Source organism: Chelonia mydas, chromosome 1, assembly GCF_015237465.2.
Source record: "Chelonia mydas isolate rCheMyd1 chromosome 1, rCheMyd1.pri.v2, whole genome shotgun sequence".
NCBI classification, from domain to species: domain Eukaryota; kingdom Metazoa; phylum Chordata; order Testudines; family Cheloniidae; genus Chelonia; species Chelonia mydas.
This window is the reverse complement of record NC_057849.1, coordinates 297,568,286-297,595,072: the sequence shown is the minus strand read 5'-3', so window position 1 is coordinate 297,595,072 and position 26,787 is coordinate 297,568,286. Positions and strand designations below refer to the sequence as shown.

The following is a 26,787-nucleotide window of genomic DNA, read 5'->3' as shown; positions in this document are numbered from 1 at the left end:
ATGTTTGATGCAATAGAAAAGGGGGAACCAGTGGAGGTATGCAGCAGCAGCATTCTCAATGGATATGAGTGGGGGAAGAATTTGTAAAATTTGAATTTCCCAAGGCCAGAGAAAAGGATGTTTCACTAATTGAGTGTGAGATGATAATGTGGATGACAGTTTAGCTTTGTGGATGGATAAGAGAGGCTGTATCTCAGAGAGATTATGCAGAAAGAATTGGCAGTATTTAGAGAGAGCCTGGATGTGAGGACAAAGAGAGAGGTTTCTTATGAGCCAGAGTGACATGCAGGGTGGAGATGTTGATCACGAAAGGAGGCAATAGGGAGGGCTTGAGAGGAAGAGTGATTAGGAGCTCTGTTTTAACCATGTTAAGCTTGAGCTGATGGCTAGACAACCATGAGGAGACATCCAAGAAACAGGCTGAGGTTTTAGTTTGGACAGAAGACTGCTCTGGAATACAAAGGTAGATCTCAAAAAGAAAAGGAGTACTTGTGGCACCTTAGAGACTAACCAATTTATTTGAGCATAAGCTTTCGTGAGCTACAGCTCACTTCATCGGATGCATACTGTGGAAAGTGTAGAAGATCTTTTTATATACACACAAAGCATGAAAAAATACCTCCCCCCACCCCACTCTCCTGCTGGTAATAGCTTATCTAAAGTGACCACTCTCCTTACAATGTGTATGATAATCAAGGTGGGCCATTTCCAGCACAAATCCAGGGTTTAACAAGAACGTCTGGGGGAGGGGGTAGGAAAAAACAAGGGGAAATAGGTTACCTTGCATAATGACTTAGCCACTCCCAGTCTCTATTCAAGCCTAAGTTAATTGTATCCAATTTGCAAATGAATTCCAATTCAACAGTTTCTCGCTGGAGTCTGGATTTGAAGTTTTTTTATTGTAATATCACAACTTTCATGTCTGTAATCGCGTGACCAGAGAGATTGAAGTGTTCTCCGACAGCCTCAGAAACAATTCTGACGACATAATCAAAAAGGCTGACAAAGGAGGTGCTGTTGTCATCATGAATAGGTCGGAATATGAACAAGAGGCTGCTCGGCAGCTCTCCAACACCACTTTCTACAAGCCATTACCCTCTGATCCCACTGAGAGTTACCAAAAGAAACTACAGCATTTGCTCAAGAAACTCCCTGAAAAAGCACAAGATCAAATCCGCACAGACACACCCCTGGAACCCTGACCTGGGATATTCTATCTACTACCCAAGATCCATAAACCTGGAAATCCTGGGCGCCCCATCATCTCAGGCATTGGCACCCTGACAGCAGGATTGTCTGGCGATGTAGACTCCCTCCTCAGGCCCTACGCTACCAGCACTCCCAGTTACCTTCGAGACACCACTGACTTCCTGAGGAAACTACAATCCATCGGTGATCTTCCTGATAACACCATCCTGGCCACTATGGATGTAGAGGCCCTCTACACCAACATTCCACACAAAGATGGACTACAAGCCGTCAAGAACACTGTCCCTGATAATGTCACGGCTAACATGGTGCTGAACTTTGTGACTTTGTCCTTACCCATAACTATTTTACATTTGGGGACAATGTATACCTTCAGATCAGCGGCACTGCTATGGGTACCCGCGTGGCCCCACAGTATGCCAACATTTTTATGGCTGACTTAGAACAACGCTTCCTCAGCTCTCGTCCCCTAATGCCCCTACTCTACTTGCGCTATATTGATGACATCTTCATCATGTGGACCCATGGAAAAGAAGCCCTTGAGGAATTCCACCATGATTTCAACAATTTCCATCCCACCATCAACCTCAGCCTGGTCCAGTCCACACAACAGATCAACTTCCTGGACACTACAGTGCTAATAAACGATGGTCACATAAACACCACTCTATACCGGAAACCTACTGACCGCTATTCCTACCTACATGCCTCCAGCTTTCACCCTGACCACACGACACGATCCATCGTCTACAGCCAAGCTTTGCGATACAACTGCATTTGCTCCAACCCCTCAGACAGAGACAAACACCTACAAGAGCTCTATCAAGCATTCTTACAACTACAATACCCACCTGCGGAAGTGAAGAGTTCCCAGAAGAGTTCCCAGAAGTCTCCTACTACAGGACAGGCCTAACAAAGAAAATAACAGAACGCCACTAGTCGTCACCTTCAGCCCCCAACTAAAACCCTCCAACGCATTATTAAGGATCTACAACCTATCCTGAAGGATGACCCAACACTCTCACAAATCTTGGGAGACAGGCCAGTCCTTGCCTACAGACGGCCCCCCAACCTGAAGCAAATACTCACCAGCAACCACATACCACACAACAGAACCACTAACCCAGGAACCTATCTTTGCAACAAAGCCCGTTGCCAACTGTGCCCACATATCTATTGAGGGGACACCATCACAGGGCCTAATAACATCAGCCACACTATCAGAGGCTCGTTCACCTGCACATCCACCAATGTGATATATGCCAGCATCATGTGCCAGCAATGCCCCTCTGCCATGTACATTGGTCAAACTGGACAGTCTCTACGTAAAAGAATAAATGGACACAAATCAGATGTCAAGAATTATAACATTCATAAACCAGTCGGAGAACACTTCAATCTGTCTGGTCACGCGATTACAGACATGAAAGTTGCGATATTACAACAAAAAAACTTCAAATCCAGACTCCAGCGAGAAACTGTTGAATTGGAATTCATTTGCAAATTGGATACAATTAACTTAGGCTTGAATAGAGACTGGGAGTGGCTAAGTCATTATGCAAGGTAACCTATTTCCCCTTGTTTTTTCCTACCTCCCCTCCCCCAGACGTTCTTGTTAAACCCTGGATTTGTGCTGGAAATGGCCCACCTTGATTATCATACACATTGTAAGGAGAGTGATCACTTTAGATAAGCTATTACCAGCAGGAGAGTGGGGTGGGAGGAGGTATTTTTTCATGCTTTGTATGTATATAAAAAGATCTTCTACACTTTCCACAGTATGCATCCGATGAAGTGAGCTGTAGCTCATGAAAGCTTATGCTCAAATAAATTGGTTAGTCTCTAAGGTGCCACAAGTACTCCTTTTCTTTTTGCAAATACAGACTAACACGGCTGTTACTCTGAAAGGTAGATCTGTGACCTGCCATAAGAATATAAGAACGGTCATGGGGGTCAAACCAATGGTCCATCTAGCCCAGTATTCTGTCTTCGGACAGTGGCCAATGCCAGATGCTTCAAAGGGAATGAAAAGAACAGGGCAATTATCAAGTGATCTAATCCCCCTATGTCCAGTCCCAACATATAGTAGTCAGAGGTTTAGAGACACCCATATTGCATCCTTGACCATGTTGACTAATAGCCATTGATGGACCTATCTTCCATGAATTTATCTAATTATTTTTTGAACCCAGTTATACTTTTGGCCTGCATAATATCCCCTGGAAATGAGTTCCACAGGTTGACTGTGTTGTGTGAAGGAGTACTTCCTTTTGTTTGTTTTAAACCTGCTGCCTGTTAATTTTATTGGGTGACCCCTGGTTCATGTGTTGTATAAAGGAGTAAATAACATTCCCTATTCAGGTTATCCATGCCATTCATGATTTTACAGACCTCATGTTCCCCCTTAGTCACTTCTTTTTTCAAGCAGAAAAGTCCCAGACTTTTTAATCTCTTCACATATGGAAACTGTTCTATACCCTTAATAATTTTTGTTGCCTTTCTATGTACCTTTTCCATTTCTAATGTATGTTTTTTGAGATGGGGCAACCAGAACTGCACACAGCATTCAAGGTGTGGGCGCACCATGGATTTATGTAGTGGCATAATGGTATTTACTGTCTTATTATCTATCTCTTTCCTAATGGTTCCTAATATTCTATGATGTCTCCAAGATCTCTTTCTTGAGTGGTAACAGCTAATTTAAATCCCATCATTTTATATGTATAGATGGGACTATGTTTTCTAATGTCCATTACTTTGTATTTATCAACATTGAATTGCATCTGCCATTTACTTACCCAGTCACTCAGTTTTGTGAGATCCCTTTGTAACTCTTTGCAGTCTGCTTCGGACTTAAATATCTTGAGTAATTTTGAATCAAATGTTGCCACCTCACTGTTGACCCCTTTTTTTCAGATCATTTATAAATATGTTGAACAGCATTGGTGCCAATACAGATCTGTCGGGGACACCACTATTTATCTCTCTCCATTCTGAAAACTGATAATTTATTCCTACCCTTTGTTTTCTGTCTTTTAATCAGTTACTGATCCATGAAAGGATCTTCTCTCTTATCCCATGACTGCTTAATGTGCTTAAGAGCCTTTGGTGAGGGACCTTGTGAAAGGCTTTCTGAAAGTCCAAGTACACTATATCCACTGGATCATCTTGGTACACGTTTGTTGACCCCCTCAAAGAATTGTAATAGATTGGTGAGGCATGATTTCCCTTTACAGATGTCGTGTTGACTCTTCCCCAGCAAAATTATATTAATATGTGTGTCAGCACAAAGTTGAATTTGTGTTTGTGGATGAGATTACCCAGAGATAATGTGTAGCAGGAGAAGAGAAGGGACCAAGGATCCAGCCTTGTGGAACTTCACCAGAAAGTTGGAGGAGAGATGAGGATGATCCTCCAAAGGTCGCTATGAAGGAGTGATTAGAGAAGTAGGAGGAGAACCAGGAGAGGACACTATAATGGAAACTGAGACATGACAAGATTTCAATAAGAGCATGATCAACAGTGTTGAAAGTGTCCAACAAGTTAAGGAAAATGATGGAGTACTGGTACTGAGTTTTGGCTAGGAGGAGGTAATTAAAGACTTCGGGAGTTTCAGTGGAGTGCAAGGGGCAGAAGCTGTGTAGGAGAGGGCCTAGAATAGAATTGGAGGACAGGATCTCCAGACGCTGATTTTAAACAATGCGTTCACATACTTGCTGTATGACCTTGGGCAAGCCACTTCTTCCTTCTCTGGTGCACTTTCCCCATCGTAAAATATATATTACACTTCATAAGCAAAAATCTTTCTTAAAATTATTTAACTTTTGGAAATTTGTAGCTAAGGTTCAAACTACATCTTAACTCTTTCTACGACGGTCTGACCCTTGCCTATCTACCTCAGATTCCATTAGCATTCCACATATAAAATGGAATAGATTCTCTCTCTCCTGCTGTTGTTTCTTAGGCCTTGTCTGCACTACGCAGTTTTGTCAACAAAATGTTAGCTTTCGTCGACAAAACAGTGGTGTAAACACTGTGATGCTCCTCCCACCGATGTAACTCCCCTACAATGACAGAATAAAATCACTTGGATGAGTGTCATAGAGCTTTTTGCAGTGTAGTTAGAGTGATGCAGCATCAGTGTAGATACTGCACTTGCTTATCTCACCCTGACTGGCTGCCAGGAGGTGTCCCACAATGCCCATCTTCATTGTTCTGGTCAGCAGTTTCAAATCTGCTGCCCTGAAGGTACACAGATGTGCACCTTTCCCCCATTTAAAGGCATGGGAATTTTTGAAATTCCTCTTTGTTTGCTTGGCATGCACAGTTCAGACAGCATCTTCCCAGCTGACCATGCTGGCTTTCTGCAGCAAACGCTCTCCCGGATGGAGAACACCGGAACTGTTGGATCTGCTGAGTCTATGGGAGGAGTAGCAGCCGTATGACTCTGTATTCGCAAAAAGAAAAGGAGTACTTGTGGCACCATAGAGACTAACAAATTTATTTGAGCATAAGCTTTCGTGAGCTACAGCTCACTTCATCAAGCTGTAGCTCACGAAAGCTTATGCTCAAATAAATTTGTTAGTCTCTAAGGTGCCACAAGTACTCCTTTTCTTTTTATGGGAGGAGGCTGTGCAGTCACAGCTTTGCTCCAGCTGTAGGAACTTTTGAAACTTATGGGCTTATTGCTTGGAGAAGGGGCATGAGAGGAATACACAGGACTGCCCTGCTAAGAGCAAGGAGCTGAGGCAGACATACCAGAAGGCAAGACAGGTGGCAAAGACATGCTGTTTCTATAACAAGCTGCATGCCATCCTCGGTAGCCACCCCACCTCCACCCCCAGGAGCCCCGTGCATACTTTGCGGGGCTGGAGGCAGCGGCCAGTGTATTCAACCCTAAGGACGAAGTGGTGGACGAGGAAGTGGGAGCTGGAGGATGATGTGGAGCACACAACAGGGTATTTTGTTGTCCGGTGTGTCAGGATCTCTTTTCTACTCCAGAGGGGTCTAGCCAATCCCAGCACTCTGGCTCTGGCATGCAAGATGCAGGAGAGGGGAGCTCCGGTAACTTGCTCATTTTGCTTTGATACTGCACGGTGAGAGGAGATTGAGCTCTCATGTACTTTGTTGCATGGTAGAGCAGGGATAAGGGACAGAAAGTAACAGAGCCTGTCCATCTATGTAGTGGGGCCACAGCGGAAAATTTGTTAATGTACATGGGGATGTCCCTGGAATCCTCCATTGTGATATCTCTAGGAAACTTTCCTGTAGGTTTTCTGCAATCCTCTTCTGAAGATTCCTTGGCAGAGCTGCCTTGCTTTTCCTCCTGCTGTAGGAAACTTTGCCGCGCCACCTGGCAATTATTTCTGCAGGGATCAGAGCGGCACACAGGAAAGCAGCATACAGAGCCGGTCTGAAACTATACAGAGGCAGGAGATGCACTCTTGCATCCTGAGTTACCTTTAGGAGTGAGATATCTGGTTCAATTACCTTAGCCTGTGGAAAAGGGTACCAATATTCAGAATAATCTCCCTAGTCACTTGTAGTAACCCCCTTCACAAACCATCCTTTGTCCCTTCTTGCCCATTCCTCTTGCCACCACTTCCCTCATGAACTCACCATATTTGGGACTCGCACCAACTTGTGTGCTAGCTCAGAGTCAGCGAAAAAGCTGTGTGTAACTTTTGTGATTCATGGCTGTGAGCGCACTCACAATACTGTTTCTGTTCATTATTTCTTTGGCTTCTGCAGATGTGCCTTTGAGGACCCACTCCTTCACACTGGCAGAGCACCTTTGTCAGATAAGGTGGTGAACAAGGAGGAGTAAAGAGGATATGTTTTGCAAAGTGCTGCAGTCATCAGATGCATCACATAGCGAAACAAGAGCATGGAGGGAGACAATTTAATGGAAGACTGAGGCTGGATAGCCTGGAAAGGACTTGGGGGCAGGAGTGGATGATAAAGCTCCTGGAAGGCCAGACAGAGACAGGGAAGTTCCTCATTACTCTGCAATCTAAGCACATTCATGCATGATTTTCCCTGTGGCCACTACAGAACTCCTATCCATACCCTCCCGAAAGTCCTCCACTGTAGTCCTCTTGTGTTCCCTGACCCTCACAGTACTCTGTACCTTCAGTGGATAGGAACCGGTTTCCCAGCAAAAGCTGGAGTTACACACAGCTGTGAGAGCCTTAACTGTGAGACTGTTCCTTATTGTCATGTCCCCTGTTTCACCAAAAATTCGTGTTTTGTCCTGTTGTTAAACTTGAGCCTTCAAAATAAAATGACTGTTTCTTTGTGACATACGTATAGCCACTATGTTTCAGTGATAACACTGCCTGATGTAAATAGGAATATTTGCTCACTACAGTTAACGCTCAGGAAGCGAGCACTACAGGGTTAATTCAACGTGACAAATAATCATTGCCTGGCTAAATGCATAACAAAGACACATTACAGGGAATCATTGTCAAAATGCTCCTTTAAAGCCTCCATGTTTCGAATAGCCTCCTGCTGCACCCTGTGACGAGTTGGATCACAGAAACCCCCTTGGGATTGCCACCTGATGTGCCAAGACTACTTCTGCTCCTGCTTTCCTGCCCTGTCAGCTTAGGACTTCAGTGCCCTGCCTGGTTTGAGCCAGACCGGCTAGCATGCTGCAAACCCAGACCCAGGTCTGAACCACGTCCCCTAACAGCTGTAGGCTTAATTGAAAGCAACTTAGGAAGTGTTCCTGTCCTTGACACTCAGCTGCCCAACTCCCAATGGGGTCTAAACCCTAAATAAATCCTTTTTACCTGTATAAAGCTTATACAGGGTAAACTCATAAATTGTTTGCCCTCTATAACATTGACAGAGGGATATGCACAGCTGTCCCTCCACCCCCAGTATTAATACATACTCTGGGTTAAGTAAAAAGTGATTTTATTAAATACAGAAAGTAGGATTTAAGTGGTTCCAAGTAGTAACAGAACAAAGTGAATGACCAAGAAAAATAAAATAAAACACGCAAGTCTAAGCCTAGTACAGTAATAAAACTGAATACAGATAAAATCTCACCCTTAGAGATGTTTCAGTAAGTTTCTATCACAGACTGGATGCCTTCCTAGTCTGGGTACAATCCTTTCCCCTGGTACAGCCCTTGTTCCAGCTTAGGTGGTAGCTGGGGGATTTCTCATGGGGGCAGCCCCCTTTGTTCTGTTCCACCCACTTATATATCTTTTGCATAAGGTGGGAATCCTTTGTCCCTCTGGGTTCCCACCCCTCCTTCTCAGTGGAAAAGCACCAAGTTAAAGATGGATTCCAGTTCAGGTGACATGATCACATGTCACTGTAAGACTTCGTTACTCACTTGCCAGCACACAGGAAGACTTACAAGTAAAACAGAGCAATCTGCATTCAGTTGTCCTGGTTAATGGGAACCATTAAGATTCCAAACCACGATTAATGGTCCACACTTTGCATATCTACAGTAGGATCTCTTAGTTATATTTCATATTTCTAGTTTCAGATACAAGAGTGATACATTTATACAAATAGGATGACCACACTCAGTAGATTATAAGCTTTGTAATGATACCTTACAAGAGACCTTTTGCATGAAGCATATTTTAATTATATTCACACTCATCAGCATACTTTCATAAAATCGTACAGAGTGCAACGTCACACACCCCTCTAATTGCCTTCGTATCTGGCTGCTCAAAATCAGCAGCCAGTCGTCCACACTGGCGAAACTTTTCCCCCTTCACCTTGCAAATATTATGCAGAGCACAGCAAGGATCACTGGAATATTTTCCTCTTTGAGGTCTAACCAGCCAAAATGACAGCACCAGCGACCTTTTAATCGGCCAAAGGAACATTCAACGGTCATTCGGCACCTGTTGTTGAAGTGCTCATTGCTGCTGCTTAGGTTTGCGGTGTAAGGCTTCATGAGCCATAGGAGCAAGGAGTAGGCAGGGTATGCAAGGATCACTATGGGCATTTGCACATCCCCCATTGGAATTGGCTGGTCTGGAAAGAAAGTCTCAGCGTGCAGCTTTCTATACAGTCCAGTGTTCTGAAAGATGCATGCATCATGCACCTTCCCTGACCACCCTGCATTGATGTCAGTGAAATGGCCCTGCAAGACCATGCAGAAGTAGCCCTTTTGGTTGATGTACTACGTCGCAAGATGGTCGGGGGCCAAAATTTTGATATTGTTGCCCGTTCTCTGGGAATGTGGCCAAGAAATAACTACAAACAAAGGTTGAACTAGAGCAGTACTGAGGATTGATTTATTACTTGCTTCCCTTATTTGCGCAATTATACTCTCACACACATCCCATTCATACTGCTGGCAGACTGCAGGCACGCGGATGTTGGTTTTGATTTCGGGTGGCTGAGACTTTCCAGGTTCCACAGCTGCCCAGAGATCGGCCCGCTAGGCGACGAGAGTCCCCGAAGTCCCTTTGGTAATATTTTGGTTTAAGCCTTGCGATTGGTTTCTTACACTATCTCACTCATTCCTTGCACTAATTGGTTGTATATTCATAAGTATGAATACAATTGGTAATATAGCTTTAAGTAGGCATATAACATTACTGGGGATTTTTCACTGCTTGTGGTTTTGACAGGAAACTGTGCAAATTGCACTTCAAGAGCAAGGTAATGACATTACAGGAAACCTACACAGACTGCATTTGAAAGAGCAAAAGGGGGGAGTTGATGCGGGGGAATGGGCTGCCCCTCCTCCCCATGGAACCGGAGCTGTTGCTGTCTGGGGAAGGCCAAGCCATGGACGGGGCCGCGTCCGGCTACAGATATGCGTTCCATCTATCACCCCGCCACAGTTAGGGAAACCCATTGCCTCAAAGCCATCAATTATTTCTTACACGTTACCAAGAGTCTCATTTTTTGTAGCAGGAGGTGATTAATGGCCCTGCACACTTGCATCACTACAACCTCCACAAAGGACTTTCCAACCCCAAACTGATTTGTGACTGACTGGTAGCAGTCTGGAGTTGCCATCTTCCACACAGTGATCCCCACTCGCTTTTCCACAGTGAGGGCAGCTCTCGTTCTGGTGTCATCTGCCACAGTGCTGGGGTGAGTTCTGTACACAGTTCCATGAAGGTGGATTTGTACATCCAGAAGTTCTGCAGTCACTGCTCGTCATCCCATACATGCATCATGATGCAATCTCACCACTCAGTGCTTGTTTCCTAGGCCTATAGTGATGGTCCACCGTAGCAAGCTGCTCTGTAATGCCAGCAGCAATCTTGAATTATTTGTTTCCATGACAAACAGCAGGGCAGGCATCACTGATTCACTCTCTGTTTTGCAGCTCATGAAATACTGCAGGCGCGCTGTGTTCATAACACTCATCATCAGACTGGTCCGCAGCGCAGAAGCCATGCGGTCAGGCAGAGGTGGCAGGCTCACAGTTTACAAGGGCAGTTAAAAAATTATGTGAAATGAAGTAGGAAGCTCATTGAATGATGGGACGGAAAGACCTGCATCATGAGATGGCATGCATGACCCCATGATGTACCACAATCTGTTCCAAGAGCTCCCAGCAGCCGAGGATGACAGAGGGTGGCAAGTTACACAGTGGGATAACTACCCACTATGCAACGCTCTCTCTGTCGATGTGAAAGCAAAGACTGTGGATGTGAACCGCTGACACAAGGAGTATTGTATGGACGTGCACAACCGATTTTGTTATAGTCATTGACATAACTTAAGTTGACTTAACTCTGTAGTGTAGACATGGCCTTAGTATTGATTTATATTGCAGTGCCACCCAAAGGTCACAGAAATTCCTGACTTACCCCCACCATTGTTCTTACTGCTTTGGAGAAAGAGCCCTGAGACTCTGGCCACATGAAATGTATCTCTGCACTCTTATGAGTGCAGTACTTCACTGAAAGCACTTTTAATTTTGGTTATTAGTATCGACTGTAGCTGTTGTGAGGCCTCTCTTTGTTCAGTTTGTAGGGTGGATGGAATATAAGGAAGGACTCTTGTACATCACAGCACGCATTATCTATGTTCTGGATTTAGCAGTATTCTGGTGTGGTAGTCTGGGAATGCTGCACCCCACCAACTCCATTAGACTATGATGTCTCTGTTGAATTTAATATGAGGATACCTTATTCAGTCAATGCTGTACTTCTTGTATCTTTATTTTTGCTATTCAACTTAAGGAGTTTTACACTGCCTCTAAATTTTGTAAGTGCTGCAGAATTTTGTATTGAAAATACATGACTGCATTGTAGGAACTGTCTTGGGAAACTGGAGACATTCTGACACCTGGAGAGGTGCAGGAGTCTGCTTGGGATTATAAAATAAGATTATCTGGACGTTTTTGAAATGATCATCCATAAAATAACGTAAGAATGTTGATATTTACATTATTATCACTAAGCTTTAAAGTTAGCACCCCATTGAAGTGAAACCATCCTGAGACCCTAGTTCTACTCCCTCTGAAATCAAGTACACACCTCTAGGGAATTTCAGTGGGAACAGGAATGGACCATTAGGCTCTGATCCAGAGGCTGCATATGTCAATGGAAAGGCTCCTAATGACTTCAGGGGCTGTGGATGAGGCCCTATTATTTCAAGCTGTCTGCAGACCCTGTCAGAAATCACTTCACTCCAACTGAGTAAACAACATTGGAAGACTTTTTTCACAACCATAAATGACAAGCTTCATTCAAGTTTATAAATGACAACTTGGATTCTAACACACTGTTTTGTGGCAAGGGTTTGGTAGCTTTATATAGACGTGTGGCCTGTATGGGAAACTTACATTCCAAATATAAGATTGGAAAATATGAAAATGGCACGGAATAGTGTGTTGCCTATATAAAATGCACAGGCTACAGTGGAGTCTCTGGTCTGTTTTGAGGTGGTGAATGAGGAGAAAATGGAGAATGGTGAGAATATATACTGTATATGGCAATGAAGACATGATGTAAACACCTAGAGGATAATAAGGTTATAAGGAGTAGCCAGCATGGATTTGTCAAGAACAAATCATGGCAAACCGAGCTAAGTTGCCTCTTCAACAGGGATACTGGCATAGTGGATAAAGGGGAATCCGTAGATGTGATATATCTTGATTTTTAATAAGGCTTTTGACACAGTTCCATATGACATTCTCATAAGCAAACTAGGGAACTAGTAAATTACTATAAGGTGGGTGCATAACTGGTTGACAGACCATACTCAAAGACAGGTTTCAGAGTAGCAGCCGTGTTAGTCTGTATTCGCAAAAAGAAAAGGAGTACTTGTGGCACCTTAGAGACTAACAACTTTATTTGAGCATAAGCTTTCATGAGCTATAGCTCATTTAATTGGATGCATCCAATGAAGTGAGCTGTAGCTCACGAAAGCTTATGCTCAAATAAATTTGTTAGTCTCTAAGGTGCCACAAGTACTCCTTTTCTTTTTACTGAAAGAGTAGATATCAGTGGTTTGCTGTCAAACTGGGAGGGTATGCTAAAGGAGTCGTAGAGGGGTCAGTATGAGTCAACATTTTCATTAATGACTTGGATAGTAGAGTGGAGAGAATGCTTACAAAATTTGATGATGACACCAAGTTGGGGGGGTTGAAAGCACTTTGAAAGATAGGATTAAAATTCAAAACAACCTGGACAAATTGAGAAACTGGTCTGAAATCAACAAGATGAAATTCAATAAAGAAAATGCAAAGTACTGAACTTAGGAAAGAAAAATCAAGTGTACAACTACAAAATGGGGAATAACTGGCTATGCAGTAATACTGCTGAAAATGATCTGGGGCTTATAATGGATCACAAATTGAGTATAAGTCACCAAAGTAATGCAGTTGCAAAAAGGCTAATATCATTCTGGGCTGTATTAACAGTGTTGTATGTAAGCCACTGGAGATAATTATCCCGTTTAATCACCACTGGTGAGGTCTCAGTTGGAGTACTGTGTGTGTCCAGTTCCGGGCGCCACACGATAAGGAAGATGTGCATAAATTGGGGAGAGTCCAGAGAAGAGCAACAGAAATGATACAAGATTTAGAAAATCTGACCTATGAGGAAAGGTTTTAAAAAAATTGGGTATGTTTAGTCTTGAGGAAAAAAATACTGTGTGTCGGGGGGGGGGATGAGGGGACCCTAGTAACAAAAGTCTTCAAGTACGTTAAGGGCTCTTTTTAAAGAAAAGAGTGATCAATTGTTCGCCATATCCATTAAAGATAGGACAAGAAATAATTTGTTTAATCTGCAGCAAGGGAGATTTAGATTATATATTAGGAAAATCTTTCTAACTGTAAGGGTCATGAAGCTCTGGAATAGGCTTCCAAGGGAGGTTATGGAATTCCTGTCATTGGATATGTTTTTTTAGACACATACCTGTTAGGGATAGTCTAGATTTACTTGGTTCAGGGGGCTGGACTAGATGACTTCTCGAGGTCCCTTCCAGCCCTACATTTCTTAAGATTCTATAATTGTTGTCTCTAGATACAGCATTAAGAGAGTGGTCTGGTTGAAGGATTGGCTTTATGTGAGTAGTAGGTGGAGAGCTAAGGGACTTTGGGAACTGCTGAGTTAGAGCATATCTTTCAGAAAGTTATCCAATGTTGAGTTAAAGATTTCAAGTAACAGAGAATCCAGACTTCACCTTTCATTAAGGGTTCCTTCCTGTGCAGTTTATATTAATATTATGAGTATTATATTTGTTTCACATGCAACTAGAAAGTTTACCTTGTAGTTCTAGCATGTCATTGTTTATCTGTATGGCCATTTCTCATTATTTCATGATCACATTAGTTGTATAAATCTGACATTTGTTGAATGTCTGGGGAGCTACTGTGAAAAAGAATCTGGATTTGAAGATAGTAGAGAATAAATACTTAAATAGTACCTCACTTGCCACAGAGATATGTAGCTTAGTGCCCTTTGGGGCTTCAGTGGTTAAAAATGCATATCTTAAAGCAAATAAAAGTGACACCTTGTGAACATATTTCTTGTGTCACATAGTGTTTTATATGTTTTGCTTTAAGGGACAAATTAGTGACATTTTGAGACAGAACAATAACTTGGATGTTGCAAGAACTAGGGCAACTGTAATGAGAGAAGTGCGGTACTGCAGAATACAATCAGAAAGTACATTGTCAGCAAGCAAATGATAATAGCATCTTGTATGCCCAGAAGGCCTGCTGTGATATTTGTGTCTGCTTATGATCCCCTTTGCCCCCAGAGCAGTCTGTTTTTAAATTTGGTGCTGGGTATGACCTTAGTAAAGAAATGCTGTTGGAACATATTTAAATGCATAATTGTGCATGCTGTGTTCTTCAGTGCTATAGGACGCTGACAACTAAGTTTCCCCTCCCCTCCCACCCCAACAGGAGATTTGTATTAGTGTGCACTTTTCCTGAGTTCAAAGACTTCTCTGCTTAACATTAAATGTGAAAACTTTAATTAAAAATTATGTTTCATATCCTTAATGAAGTAATATTTTGGTTGAAGCCTTGAGAAAAGAGTTCAAATCCTAGTTTCATTTTTTTAATGGTTTGATGGTCAGACATCATGTTAGAAAATGTGTTAACAAACATGTTTCAACTAATAAAGTGTTAAATATGACACAGCACTTAGTGTAGACAAGGAAAAATCGTGTTTTAAAAAATCTTAACTAGTTGTGGTCAATCCTAGTGGACCACAACTTGTCCTTGTCTAGTTCAGTGCTATTTAACATTACCAGTATTTAACATTGCCATTACTTAATACATATTAGTTAATACATTTTTAACATGGTAACTTACCAGTGTAGATAAGGCTTTAGATATTACAGTGCTTGTGAAACAGCCGGAACAGTCTGTATGAAATTCTACAAATAACAGTCTATGGGTTTGTCTACATGGAGTTACATCAACAATCAGCTAGCAGCTAAAGCGGAGTTTTTGTGGGAATTTGGTTTTCAAAGAGAGTGGTGATTTTGTGTTCTGACGGTGCAGTTATTTGTTCCAGGTGTGTGGCTTGCTTCAGTGCTTGCTGGTATCCCTTAACAAGGGGGAAGTACTGACCTCGTTTGTCTCGGTTTAAAACCCAGCCACTAGCAAACATGTGAATAGCTAGCAGCTAACTGTGGGGATTCTTTGGAAGTTTGTAAGTGGGAGATTTGCTCTGGGAAGTGGCGGCAGAGAAATTTTTTTCCTTCTCTCTTGTTTCTTCCAGAGGTAGGGTCTAGGTAAACAATGATGGCTACTTAGGCGGTACCAGAAGTGAACCAATGAGGAGAGGAGACAAATAATATGGTAGGCTACAGGAGCTGTGGGATGTACAGGGTTGCCAAATTTGGTTGGACAAATTCCTGGTGATTTCATCATATGATATCTTTAATTAAAGATTAATCTTTAATTCCTGGAGACTCCAGGACAATCCTGGAGAGTTGGTGACCCTAGAGGCACATCATCCTTGAGTGGGTATCTGATAGAAGGTACCTATGTATGAAATGTCACCTGATAGCACTCATGACAGAGAAGATTCAAGGATTAGCAATACAGCTGGAGATGATGATGGAATTCAGACAGGGATTTGTAGGTATAATGCAGGTGAGGAGAGAGGAGGTGATGCAGACAACTCAAAATTTGTGGACACTTCCCAGGGGAAAAAGGACCAGACTGCCAGAAGAGGAGAGTGATCCATGGACGAGCGTGACCATAAGGACAAGGCAGAAGAAGAGACTAGCTAGTGGTGGTGAAATTGAGTTCAGTTACATGTTTTCTGCAGTGGGGAATGAGGAGGCGATACAGGCAGAAGGTGAGGTGGTGAGGAAGAAAAATAGGCACACCAGTCCCTACAGATGAGAAGAAGAGGTGATGGAGGTAGCCAGAGACCAGAGGCTAAGGAAAAATGAGGGGACTGAAGAGGGGACTGTGAGACAAAACATAACACAGATTCATACCAGCACCAGGAAGAGACAGATCTATGTGGTTGGGGACTTCATGCTCAGAAGAATTGATAGGACTGTCACCAGACCAGATCCAGAGAAGAGAAGAGTGAACTGTTTTCCAGATGCAGGGGTGAACCAATAAGTGGTTATACCATTTTAGATTTGGTAATGGTGAGTATTGAGGACCTCATAGAAGAACTGGTTGTAGGGGACAACCTTGGTACAAGTGATCATGAGCTATTTCAGCTTAAACTAAATAGAAGGATAAACAAAAATAGATCTGCAACTAGGGTAATTGATTTCGAAAGGATACATTTAAAAAAAATTAAGGGAATTAGGGAAGTGGACTGGACTTGAACTCAAGATCTGAATGTGGAGGAGGCTTGGAATTACTTTAAGTAAAAGTTTCAGAAACTATCTGAAGCCTGCATCCCAGGCAAGGGGAAAAAATTCATAGGGAAGGGTTGCAGACCAAGCTGGATGAGCAAGAATCCAAACAGGTGATTAAGAGAAAGCAGAAAGCTTACAAGGAATCGAAGATGGGAGGGATCAGCAAGGAAAGCTGCCTCTTGGAGATCAGAAAGTGTAGGGATAAAGTGAGGACTGCCAAAACCCAAGCAGAGTTGGACCTTGCAAAGGAAATTAAAACCAACTGTAAAAGGTTCTATAGCCGTATAAAGAGAAAACAAGGAAAGAAGTGGGACCACTAAGTATTGAGGATGGAGATAATCTAGGCATGGCCCAACACCTAAACAAATACTTTGCCTCAGTTTTTAATAAGGGTAATGAGGAGTTTAGGGGTAATGGTAGGGTAGCTAATGGTAATGAGGATATGGAAATAGAAATTACCACATCCGAAGTGAAAGACGAACTCATACAGCTTAATGGGACTAAATCAGGGAGCCCAGATAATCTCTATCCAACAATATTAAAGGAACTGGCATATGAAATTGCAAGTCCAATAGCAAGGATTTTTAATGAATCTGTGAACTCAGGGGTCATACACTAAGGCTGGAGAATTGCTAATATAGTACCTATTTTTAAGAAAGGGGAAAAATGTGATCCGGGAAGCTACAAGCCTGTTAGTTTGACCTCAACTGTATGCAAGGTCTTGGAACAAATTTTGAAAGAGAAAATAGTTAAGGACATAGAGGTAAATGGTAATTGGGATAAAATACAACATGATTTTACAAAAGGTTGATTATTCCAGACCAACCTGATCTGTGTCTTTGAGAAGATACTTGATTTTTTAGACAAAAGAAATGCAATAGATCTAATCTAACTGGATTTCAGTAAGGTGTTTGATACAAGTTCCACATGGGAAATTATTAGTTAAATTGGAGAAGACAGCTTAATATGAGAATTGAAATGTGGATAAGGAACTGGTTAAAGGGAAGACTACAACGGGTCATACTGAAAGGTGAACTGTCAGGCTGGAGTGAGGTTCCTCAGCGACTGGTCTTGGGACCAATCTTATTTAATATTTTTATTAATGACCTTCGCACAAAAAGTGGGAGGGTGCTAATAAAATTTGGAGATGACACAAAGTGGGGAGATCTTGCCAGTACAGAGGAGGACTGGAATATCATACAAGAAAATATGGATGACCTTGAAAACTGGAGTAATAGAAATGGGATGACGTTTAATAGTGCAAAGTGCAACGTTATGCACTTAGGAGCTAACAAGAATGTTTACTATAAACTGGGGATTTATCAGTCGGAAGTGACAGAAGAAGAGACAGACCTGAGTATATTCGTTGATCATAGGATGACTACGAGCTGCCAACGTGATGTGGCCATGAAAAAAGGTTAATGCATTCCTGTGATGCCTCAGGCAAGGTATTTCCAGTAGAGACAGGGAAATATTTGTACTGTTATACAAGGCACTGATGTGACCTCATCTGGAATACTGTATGCAGTTCTGGTCTCCCATGTTGAAGAAAGATGAATTCAGACTAGAACAGGAGCAAAGAAGGGCTACTAGGATGATCCGAAGAGTGGAAAACCTACTTCATGAGAGGAGACTCAAAGAGCTTGGCTTGTTTAGCCTAACCAGAAGACGACTGAGGGGAGATATGATTGCTCTCTATGAAAACATCAGAAGGATAAATACCAGGGAGGGAGAGGCGTTATTTAAGTTAAGCACCAATGTGGACACAAGAACAAATGGATATAAACTAGCCATCAACAAGCTTAGATGAAGGTTGAACTTAGATGAAGGTTTCTAACCATCAGAGGAATGAAGTTATGGAACAGCCTTCCAAGGGAAGCAATGGGGACAAAAACCTAACTGGCTTCAAGACTGAACTTGATAAATTTATGGCAGGGATGGTATGATGGGACTGCCTAAAATGGCATGCAGCCGATCTGTAGCTGCTAGCAGCAAATATCTTCAATGGCTGGTGATGGGACACTAGATGGGGAGAGCTCTGAGTTACTACAGAGAATCCTTTCCCAGCTATCTGGTTGGTGGGTCTTGCCCACGTGCTCAGGGTACAACTGATTTCCATCTTTGGGGTCAGGAAGGAATTTCCCCCCAGCTCAGATTGGCAGGGAACCCGGTGGTTTTTTTCCTTCCTTTGCAGCATGGGGCACGGGTCACTTGCAGGTTTAAACTAGTGTAAATAGTGGACTCTGTAATTTGACATCTTTAAATCATGATTTGAGGACTTCAGTAACTCAGCTAGAAGTTATGGGGTCTATTACAGAAGTGGGTGGGCCAAGGGTCTGTGGTTTACAATGTGCAGGAACTTAGTCTAGGTGATTATGAATGGTCTCTTCTGACCTTAGTGTTTATGAGGTGTGGACATGATGCTGAAAAGGACCCTGATGGAAGTGGGGAAAAATTAACTGTGCTGCATCTTGGGATGAATGACACCGCTATATTCCCACTGGAATGGATCAAGGATGACTACACTTGGCTGGGTAAGATGCTTAAAGAAGTGAATACTTCTCGTCCCTAGAGAAGGAGGATGAAGGTGTTATATTAAAAAAAAAAGATCCACAGGTACCTCAAGAATTGGTGCTGTGGGGCTCGTTTTGGGATGATTGACTATTGGGATTCATTCACAGAAAGAAGACTCTTCTTGACTGGTGGACTCCACTGGAGTGATTGGAATGATTGATAAGAAGGGCTTTAAACTAGGAGATGAGGGGAGAAGCATGTGAGGGGCAGGTCACTTGCCAGTATTATCTGGGTATATCTCAATCATTGCTCTGCCATTACAGGGGCCTTGGGCATTGACGTGCCTTGTTCTCTCCCTGTGACCCATTATAATAGTGTGATCTCCTTTGGACTGTAATACTTTGGTCTAATTTTGGTTGTTGGGTTTAGTGTGCAGGTTATGGTGGCCTGTGATAGACAGTAGGTCAATGTAGATGACCTGGTGGTCCCTTCTGGCCTTAAACTCTATGACGTCATGTTAGAACGCAGCCATAATGAGTCACGTTAATGAATGAATTTAAACATGACCATTTCTACCTATACTGAGTGCTAAGTTTTGTTTAAATTTGAGTCAGCAACCATGTGTCAAAACTGAGTTCTGATGTGATGTAATTCTGAATTGCGCACAAGCCCACAGACTCAAGTGGTTTAAAACAAGAATGAGTAAGAATATAAGAGAAGGTCAGAGACAAACAAAAGAAACTGCTTACATAACAGGAATTCTGAATCTCTGCTAGTCTCATCTAGGTTCCCTTTAGGATTAGTAACAGTGACTTTAAAAACAGTACTTTACATTTCTGTACCACACTTCCCCCTTTCACCCAGTCTGTTCTCAACACACTAACTATTGACCCTTATTTCTGTTAAATCCCTCTTTCCTGCAGCACCCACCCACTATATAGCTATAGAGATTTTCTCAGTTGTCTCCCTCAAAAGCTGGTTTCCCTCATGACAATACAGAAAGTTCTGATTCAAAGTAGTCACTGTTCTTTTGTTACTGTTTGAGAAGTGAATATTATTTGTTGAGTGGTATGCGTATAGGCTTTTTCTAGTTGAAATCAGGTTGAAGATCAGGTGCAAAACAAAATAAAATCTGTAAAATGTATGAATGAAGTTAGATGTATTTGAAAATGTTTGTGTTTTGTAAAGGCTCTTTTTTTGTTGTTGTACTAAGGATTTACATAGGGGTTGTAGCTATATGCAAGACAACTCAGCAGGGTTTTTCAGTTCACAGAATTTGCTAATATAGCAACAGTTAAATGACAAGGGAAATTTAAAGTTGAAGGGACTCTTCATCTCATGATTTGTAAAAGCTCTCTTGGGATATTGTTCCAGAAATTTCTGCCAGTAACCATATTTACTCATATGCATTGCTTGAGTGTTACTATATTCAGCTGTATACTGTTTGCTAGAGCCCTTGAGGTAGTACGTTGCACCAACAAATATATTCTCTAGGTACTTGTGCCACTGTTAGCAATCATATGTAACAGCCATTGGCATTCATAAAACATACAGTGAGCATTTAGGCTTCTGATTAGTACAAAGTATTACTTTAGGCTAGAAACATGCCATCTGGGTATCCTTAATCTATTAATTTTAGTCCTGCTTTGTGTGATATCTTAATGCCATTGCAACTGTGACTGTGTCACAGGTTTAGTAAAAGTACTAAGCTTTGTTTTCCACAGTCTTGCAGAATCACATGGCTGCAGTTGACAGGATAGAACAGAATTAAAATAAATACAAATACAAATGAATAATGTGCCATTAATTTTTTGTAGTAAGCTGTATCTTCAGGAAGATAAGACTAGTGTAGTCTATTTATGGAATATTTTAATGTGGATAGCTTAACTCTTTCCTTCCCCTTTAAAAAGCTGTGAAAACAAGTTATGTACTCTGTAACTGGCATGATAGCTAGTTACTTTGTCAACACATGAGACACCTGAGTTTGAAAGCGGCTTCAGGATTTTGATCTTGTCACCAGTGGGGGCAAAAATGTGGCATCTCTGTGGTATCAGCACTACAACGATGCAAAATTATTCTTACGTTGATCAACTTTGTTGGGAACTTATGTTTCAACATTACGACTCAAATGCTCAGCTGGTGTAAATTGGTGAGGTTCTGTTAAGATCAGTGGAGAAATATTGATTTTCACCAGCTTGACTATCTGTCCCTAAGTCCAGTGGCACTGGAACATTTTTTAATAGTGGGGGTGCTGAAAGCCAGCCCCCTTACCCTTGTCCACCCCTTTTCCCCCTCAAGCTGGGGCTGGGAGCAGGGCTGTGTCTCTGGGATGCGGGGACCCAGACAGGGGTAAAGGGGCCGAGGCTGGGGACATAGCTGGGGGTGGGTATGGGGCCAGAGGTGGAGCCCCGGGCGCGGGGTGGCAATCTGGACCCTTGGTGCGGGGACATCAGCAGAGCCTTGGGCGCCAGGTTGCAGCCGGGACCCTGGGTGCGGGACTGGGGGCCAGGACCCTGCATATGGGGCCGGGAGCGGAGCCCCGCATAAAACCTGGGGGTGCTGCAGCACCCCCTGAACCCCTGCTTCCTATGCCTAAGTCCTCCAGTCAACTCCCTGTAGCTTCATTGTTCATAAAAACGCGTTAAATCTCAAACAATATTCTGATACAACAAAAAACATGAACACAAAAGTCTTTTCATTGATTAAGAATATAATAAACCAAAACTTGGTAGATGCTGGTTTGAAATATGATCATACAAAGCGCTATGTTCCAGTATCGTTAGGATTGTGATATCTGCTAACAAATACAAGGTCCTTTGCATACTGATTTGGATAATGCTTATTTTATGTATATAGTAAATGCAGTATAGCCTTTCATTCTGGACCAGTAACAGGGTATTACTGGTTAAAAATGAAAGGCTAGACTGAATTTGTTATATACATATAACAATAAAATAGCTTATTAGGTAAATATTCAATTTTTATACACAGACAGTTCACATCCTGAAGCATTTACCTGTCATGCAGTATCGGAATGGCTCCAAAATGTCACTGTTGTCCATCATGTAAGGACTTATATATGTACACATTATAAAATCATTCACTGCATATTTCCAGTATTTCATAGGAGTAACCTTCCTTTGCCTATAAGTCATATCATCAAAGTGTGGGAGTCCCAGGTGTGAAAAGCTTTGCATTTTATAAGGTTGATATTTATTGATGTCTACAAAGGTCATCTTGCTTTGTGACAAGACAGATAATTTGGTTTTTTTTCCCCACAAGCCAGGAGAAGCTTTTTAGTATTCCTTTCTTTTAGGGCTAAATTGAGTATAGTTTTAGCATAGTTCATAATCAAAACAATTTTAAACAGTTAAAGCTGAAATGTTAAGTAAATTTATTTGCATTTGTTTTGCAGTTTATCAAATATTGTATCAAAATCCAAGGAGGATTTGATTTAAATCATGATTTAAATCACTAGTCAGGAAGACTCGATTTAATCATGGATTTCTACATAAAAGTGCATTCTTGTTGGTTGTTATAACCTTAATACATATTCTTCACAACTCAGAGATATATGTAGGTTTCATTTTTAGAAGGTACACACTATACATTTTTAAAGTGATTTATTTTGAAAACTATTCAGATTAGTTTTACAGATTGTAGAGAGGTTAGCTGGGGCTCGTCTCTCTCCGGGACGGCAGGGAACCACACCGCCTCACTAAATTGTGGAATAGGTCTTGCGGGGAATTAGTCCGGCCACAGGAGTCATCCCCTGTGGCTTTTGTGAAGGTGGAAATACCATAGTAAGCCCAGGCCTAGGTCAGGGCGGGGCACTGGTGAGTCAGGTGCTCAGGCCTTCAGGCAGGGGCTGAGCAATAACAGTATAGAAACAGTAGGCCCAGGCCCTAGGTTCCAAAGGGCCTGGGAGAGGGGGAGACTGCTACCTGCGAGTTGGGTGGCAGGGGGATGCAGGCCCTCCCACTCCACTGCGTCCCAGCCTGGGGCCCTAGCAGTGGCAGAAGACCTGCTGCTGAATCAGTGGCGATCCTGGCCGCAACACACTGACATGGGTTCTGGCAGTGCTGCAGCCAGACTAGGGTTGGCTGCCCTCAGGCTACTTCCAGACAACCCATCCTGAGGTACCTGGGTCACAGTGGTGTCCTCAGGGGGGTCCAGCACCAGGGGTTCCTCAGGATAGCTGGCCAGGGGTGGACTTGGCAACTCCTTCTGGTAGCTAGCGTGGGGCAGGCTCGGCGGCTCCTCCAGGTAGCCAGGCTGGGGCAGGTCGGGTCAGTCCTCAGGTTTTCCTCAGGCCGCTGGGCTTTCCCACTTGCAAGCTAGGCCAGAGGTGTCTGGCCTCCCTGGCGGCTGCTTCCTCAGTGAGCCCTGAGGTCGGGCCTTTATACTTCCAGTGCAACGCCTGACCCTCTCATGGGGCTCCCTGGCTCTGCCGACTCTGGTGACTGGAGGGGCTTGTCTCTCTCCAGGGCGGCAGGGAACCACACCGCCTCACTACACAGCTATATCAGAAAATGAATGATTGTTTGGTTATTTCGTTTACCAAAGGTAATTGAAGCAGATATTTATGAAGTCATTGGGGGTGAACTATCTCCAATTCAACGGGTTAATCATTAATATTTGGAAGATTTTCTTGCATGCTGTATTAGGAGGAGAACATCACCAGGCAGACATTTAAATTGTTTTATTTAACTAAAACAAGAACATTATGTATTCTAGATTTTTTTCTTCAATGCAAACATATAATATTTTAACAAAACAAACATATGCATTTTTGAATTTAGTTAAACATTCAAGTTTTTTAAAATCAGGTTTGTTTTTGTTAAAATTTGTTTTTAACTAAAATAGTTAAATGAAATATTTTTTAAAAAATAACAAAAATTAACTAGACTATGTCAGCCAGGTCAACATGAGAAACGTAAAATATTGGCTTCTGCAGCTAACTCAGTCGTCGTCACCTTCATTTTCCTATTTGTTCATAATCTGGAAAAGAAAAACAAGCTTTCCTGCTTTTTCAGGTCCCAAACAATTTCTCAGTTTGGAATGGATTAGTTCAAAGGAAGAAAATATTCTTTCTACACCGGCAGAAGAAGCTACTGCTGTTAAAAGTGAGGATTATCACTTCAACAGTCTTGTGAATCCAAGTGCTTAAGTGACATCCACTAGTTCACTGCTGTGACTTTCTTTAAAACATCATCAGCAAACGTATATTTCTTGAATGGTTCACCCTTAGCCCTGAAGTTTATTATAGTTGGCATTATGGAGGGATGATTGCTGGATGTCCATGTCATAGACAGCTCCTCCTCTTCAGCAGTTAAGGTTTGACCCAAGTACCGAGTATTGTGAATATCTGCAAGAAAATGAGCTGGAGATAGTGCTTGTCCCATTCGGTTTTTTAATGCTTGTAATTTAACTGTCATTGCATATTTCTCTTTTTAAGATCTCATTCAGTTCCTTCCAAATTTCAACAGCATCAGCAATAAAACAGCTATTTCCCTGCATTTTGTTCAGGACTACAGAAATAGTCTTCAGGATACTCAGCATGTGTTCAACATTTCTCTTAAGCCTGATGTTGAGAACTTTGGCTGTGACATGCCATCTATTTTCCACATGCACAGTAGTTGGAAATTTCTGCCCTAACTGTATCCATAGGGCTGGCTGTGGTGCCCTCTGGAGTGGCGCTCCCATGTGGCTGTATATCAGGTGCCGCTGGCCCTGTGCCCTCTCAGTTCCTTCTTACTGCCCATGACTGTTGGTTGGAGCGCCTTGTCTTGCATTGAAAGAGCAGTAGCGGTTTTCTTCATAGCCTTTGTTCTGGTTGTTGTATATAGTTCTTAGTAGTCATAGCGTTAAGTTAGTTAGTAGAGTCACGGTTGTGTTTAGCATGCAGCAGGCCGATGCCGATCAGCGATCACCATGACAGTTATCTCAAGTGTCTGGGAGAAAGCCACAGAAAGGACAAGTGTCATATTTGCAAGAACTTTCACCCTTGGAACCAGAAGGAGTGGGCTATCCGCTTGAGGGCCCTCCTAATGGAGGTTGCTCTTTGCCCCACGTCGGAGCCCTCCACCGTGGATCTCATGCCGAGTACATCGGCTTCGGTGTGCATTGCAACGCCAGCACCGGTTTGCTTGGCACTGCTTCCCATCACTGGTGCCAGGGAAGCAGCAGATAAAGCGGAGTCCCTCAGCACCGAAGGACAGAGGGTTACAGGCAAAGGACCTGTGTCAGGCTGTTTGCCAGCTTCAGGGCTTCACAGGGGTACCACTGCAGTCAGATCTCCCAGCCCGGCCAGGGATCCACCCAGCACCCCGGACCTGTTGTCTCAGAACCACGGCAGTCATTTGCAACCCAACCTGGCAGCGTTACATCTGACGGCCCGGCTGCTGCTTGGCTAAACATGCAGGAGCAGCAGTGTTCGGCTGAGGTTCAGCGCGTCCTGTTGGGAAGTAGGAAGCCCTCCACCAGAGCGACCTACCTGGCCAAGTGGAAATGGTTCCCCTGCTGGATTGCGTACAAAGGTGTTTGTCCTGAGCGGGCTTCACTGTATCTTATTCTGGATTACCTCCTGCATCTCAGGCTCCAGGGTTTGTCCCTCTAGGTCCATCTAGGTCAAGGTCCATCTAGCGGCTATCTCAGCCTTCCATCCGCCGTTTGAGGGCAGGTCGGTTTTTGCGCAGGATATCACGGTCAGGTTTCATAAGAGCCTAGAGCGCCTCTTCCTGCAAGTCAGGGACCCCATCCCGCCTTGGGACTTGAATCTGGTGCTCTCACAGCTCACGAGTCCTCTCTTTGAGCCTCTGGCTTTCTCCTCTCTCTTTCTCCTTTCCTGGAAGGTTATGTTCCTGGTCACAGTGACGTTGGCCCGCCGAGTATCTGAGATTCAGGTGCTCACTTCAGAGCTGCTGTACATGGTCTTCTACAAGGACAAGGTCCAGCTAAGACCGCACCTGGCTTTTCTTCCCAAGGAAGTCTCTCCATTTCATTCGAGCCATGACATTTACTTACCCGTCTTCTTTCGGAAGGCCCAGAAGTCGGAGGAGGAGCGTAGGCTACATGCCCTGGATGTCCGGAGGGCTCTGGCCTTCTACATTGACAGGACCAAGCTATTCCATAAGTCAACGCAATTATTCATCACTGTGGCTGACAGGATGAAAGGTTGCCCTGTATCCTCTCAAAGAATTTCTTGGATCACTACCTGCATTCACTTCTGCTATGACCAAGCAAAGGGGCCACCCTCTGTGGTCATCACTGCTCACTCTACCAAGGCACAGGCCTCTTTGGCAGCCTTTCTGGCCCATGTGCCTGTCCAGGACATCTGTAAAGTGGCCACCTGGTCATCTGTCCATAGTTTTACATCCCACTGTGCACTGACCCAGCAGGCCTGGAACGATGCTGGCTTCGGTAGGGTAGTACTGCAAGCCGCTAAGCTGTGAACTCCAAGCCCACCTCTGTGGATACTGCTTGTGAGTCACCTAAAATGGAATCGACATGAGCAAGCACTCAAAGAAGAAAAAACAGTTACCCACCTTTTCGTGGCTGTTGTTCTTTGAGATATGTTGCTTATGTCCATTCCATTTCCCGCCCTCCTTCCCCTCGGCCAGAGTTGCCAGCAAGAAGATATACCACCTCATGGGAGCGCCACTCTAGAGGGCGCCACAGCAGGCCCTGCGGATGTTGTTAGGGCAGAAATCTCAGACTACTGTGCAGATGGGCGTGTGCACACGTAAAATGGAATGGCCATGAGCA

The 26,787-nt window shown here is 43.2% G+C and overlaps 1 protein-coding gene across 8 annotated transcripts in view; it reads left to right on the top strand.

Moving 5' to 3' along the window:
* IMMP2L (inner mitochondrial membrane peptidase subunit 2) overlaps positions 1 to 26,787 on the top strand; it is a 796,496-nt gene that overhangs the window by 64,722 nt on the left and 704,987 nt on the right. For 2 of the 8 annotated variants that reach the window (XM_043549527.1, XM_027833116.3), the window contains one exon: positions 6,961 to 7,510. The exons of the other annotated variants lie outside the window; for them this stretch is intronic. Coding sequence is in view for 1 of the 2 variants with exons in the window: in XM_027833116.3 (XP_027688917.2) it covers positions 6,961 to 7,036 (76 nt within the window). In the remaining variant the exon portion in view is untranslated. Of the gene's footprint in view, positions 1 to 6,960; positions 7,511 to 26,787 lie in introns of those variants that run through there. 8 annotated transcript variants of the gene reach the window in all.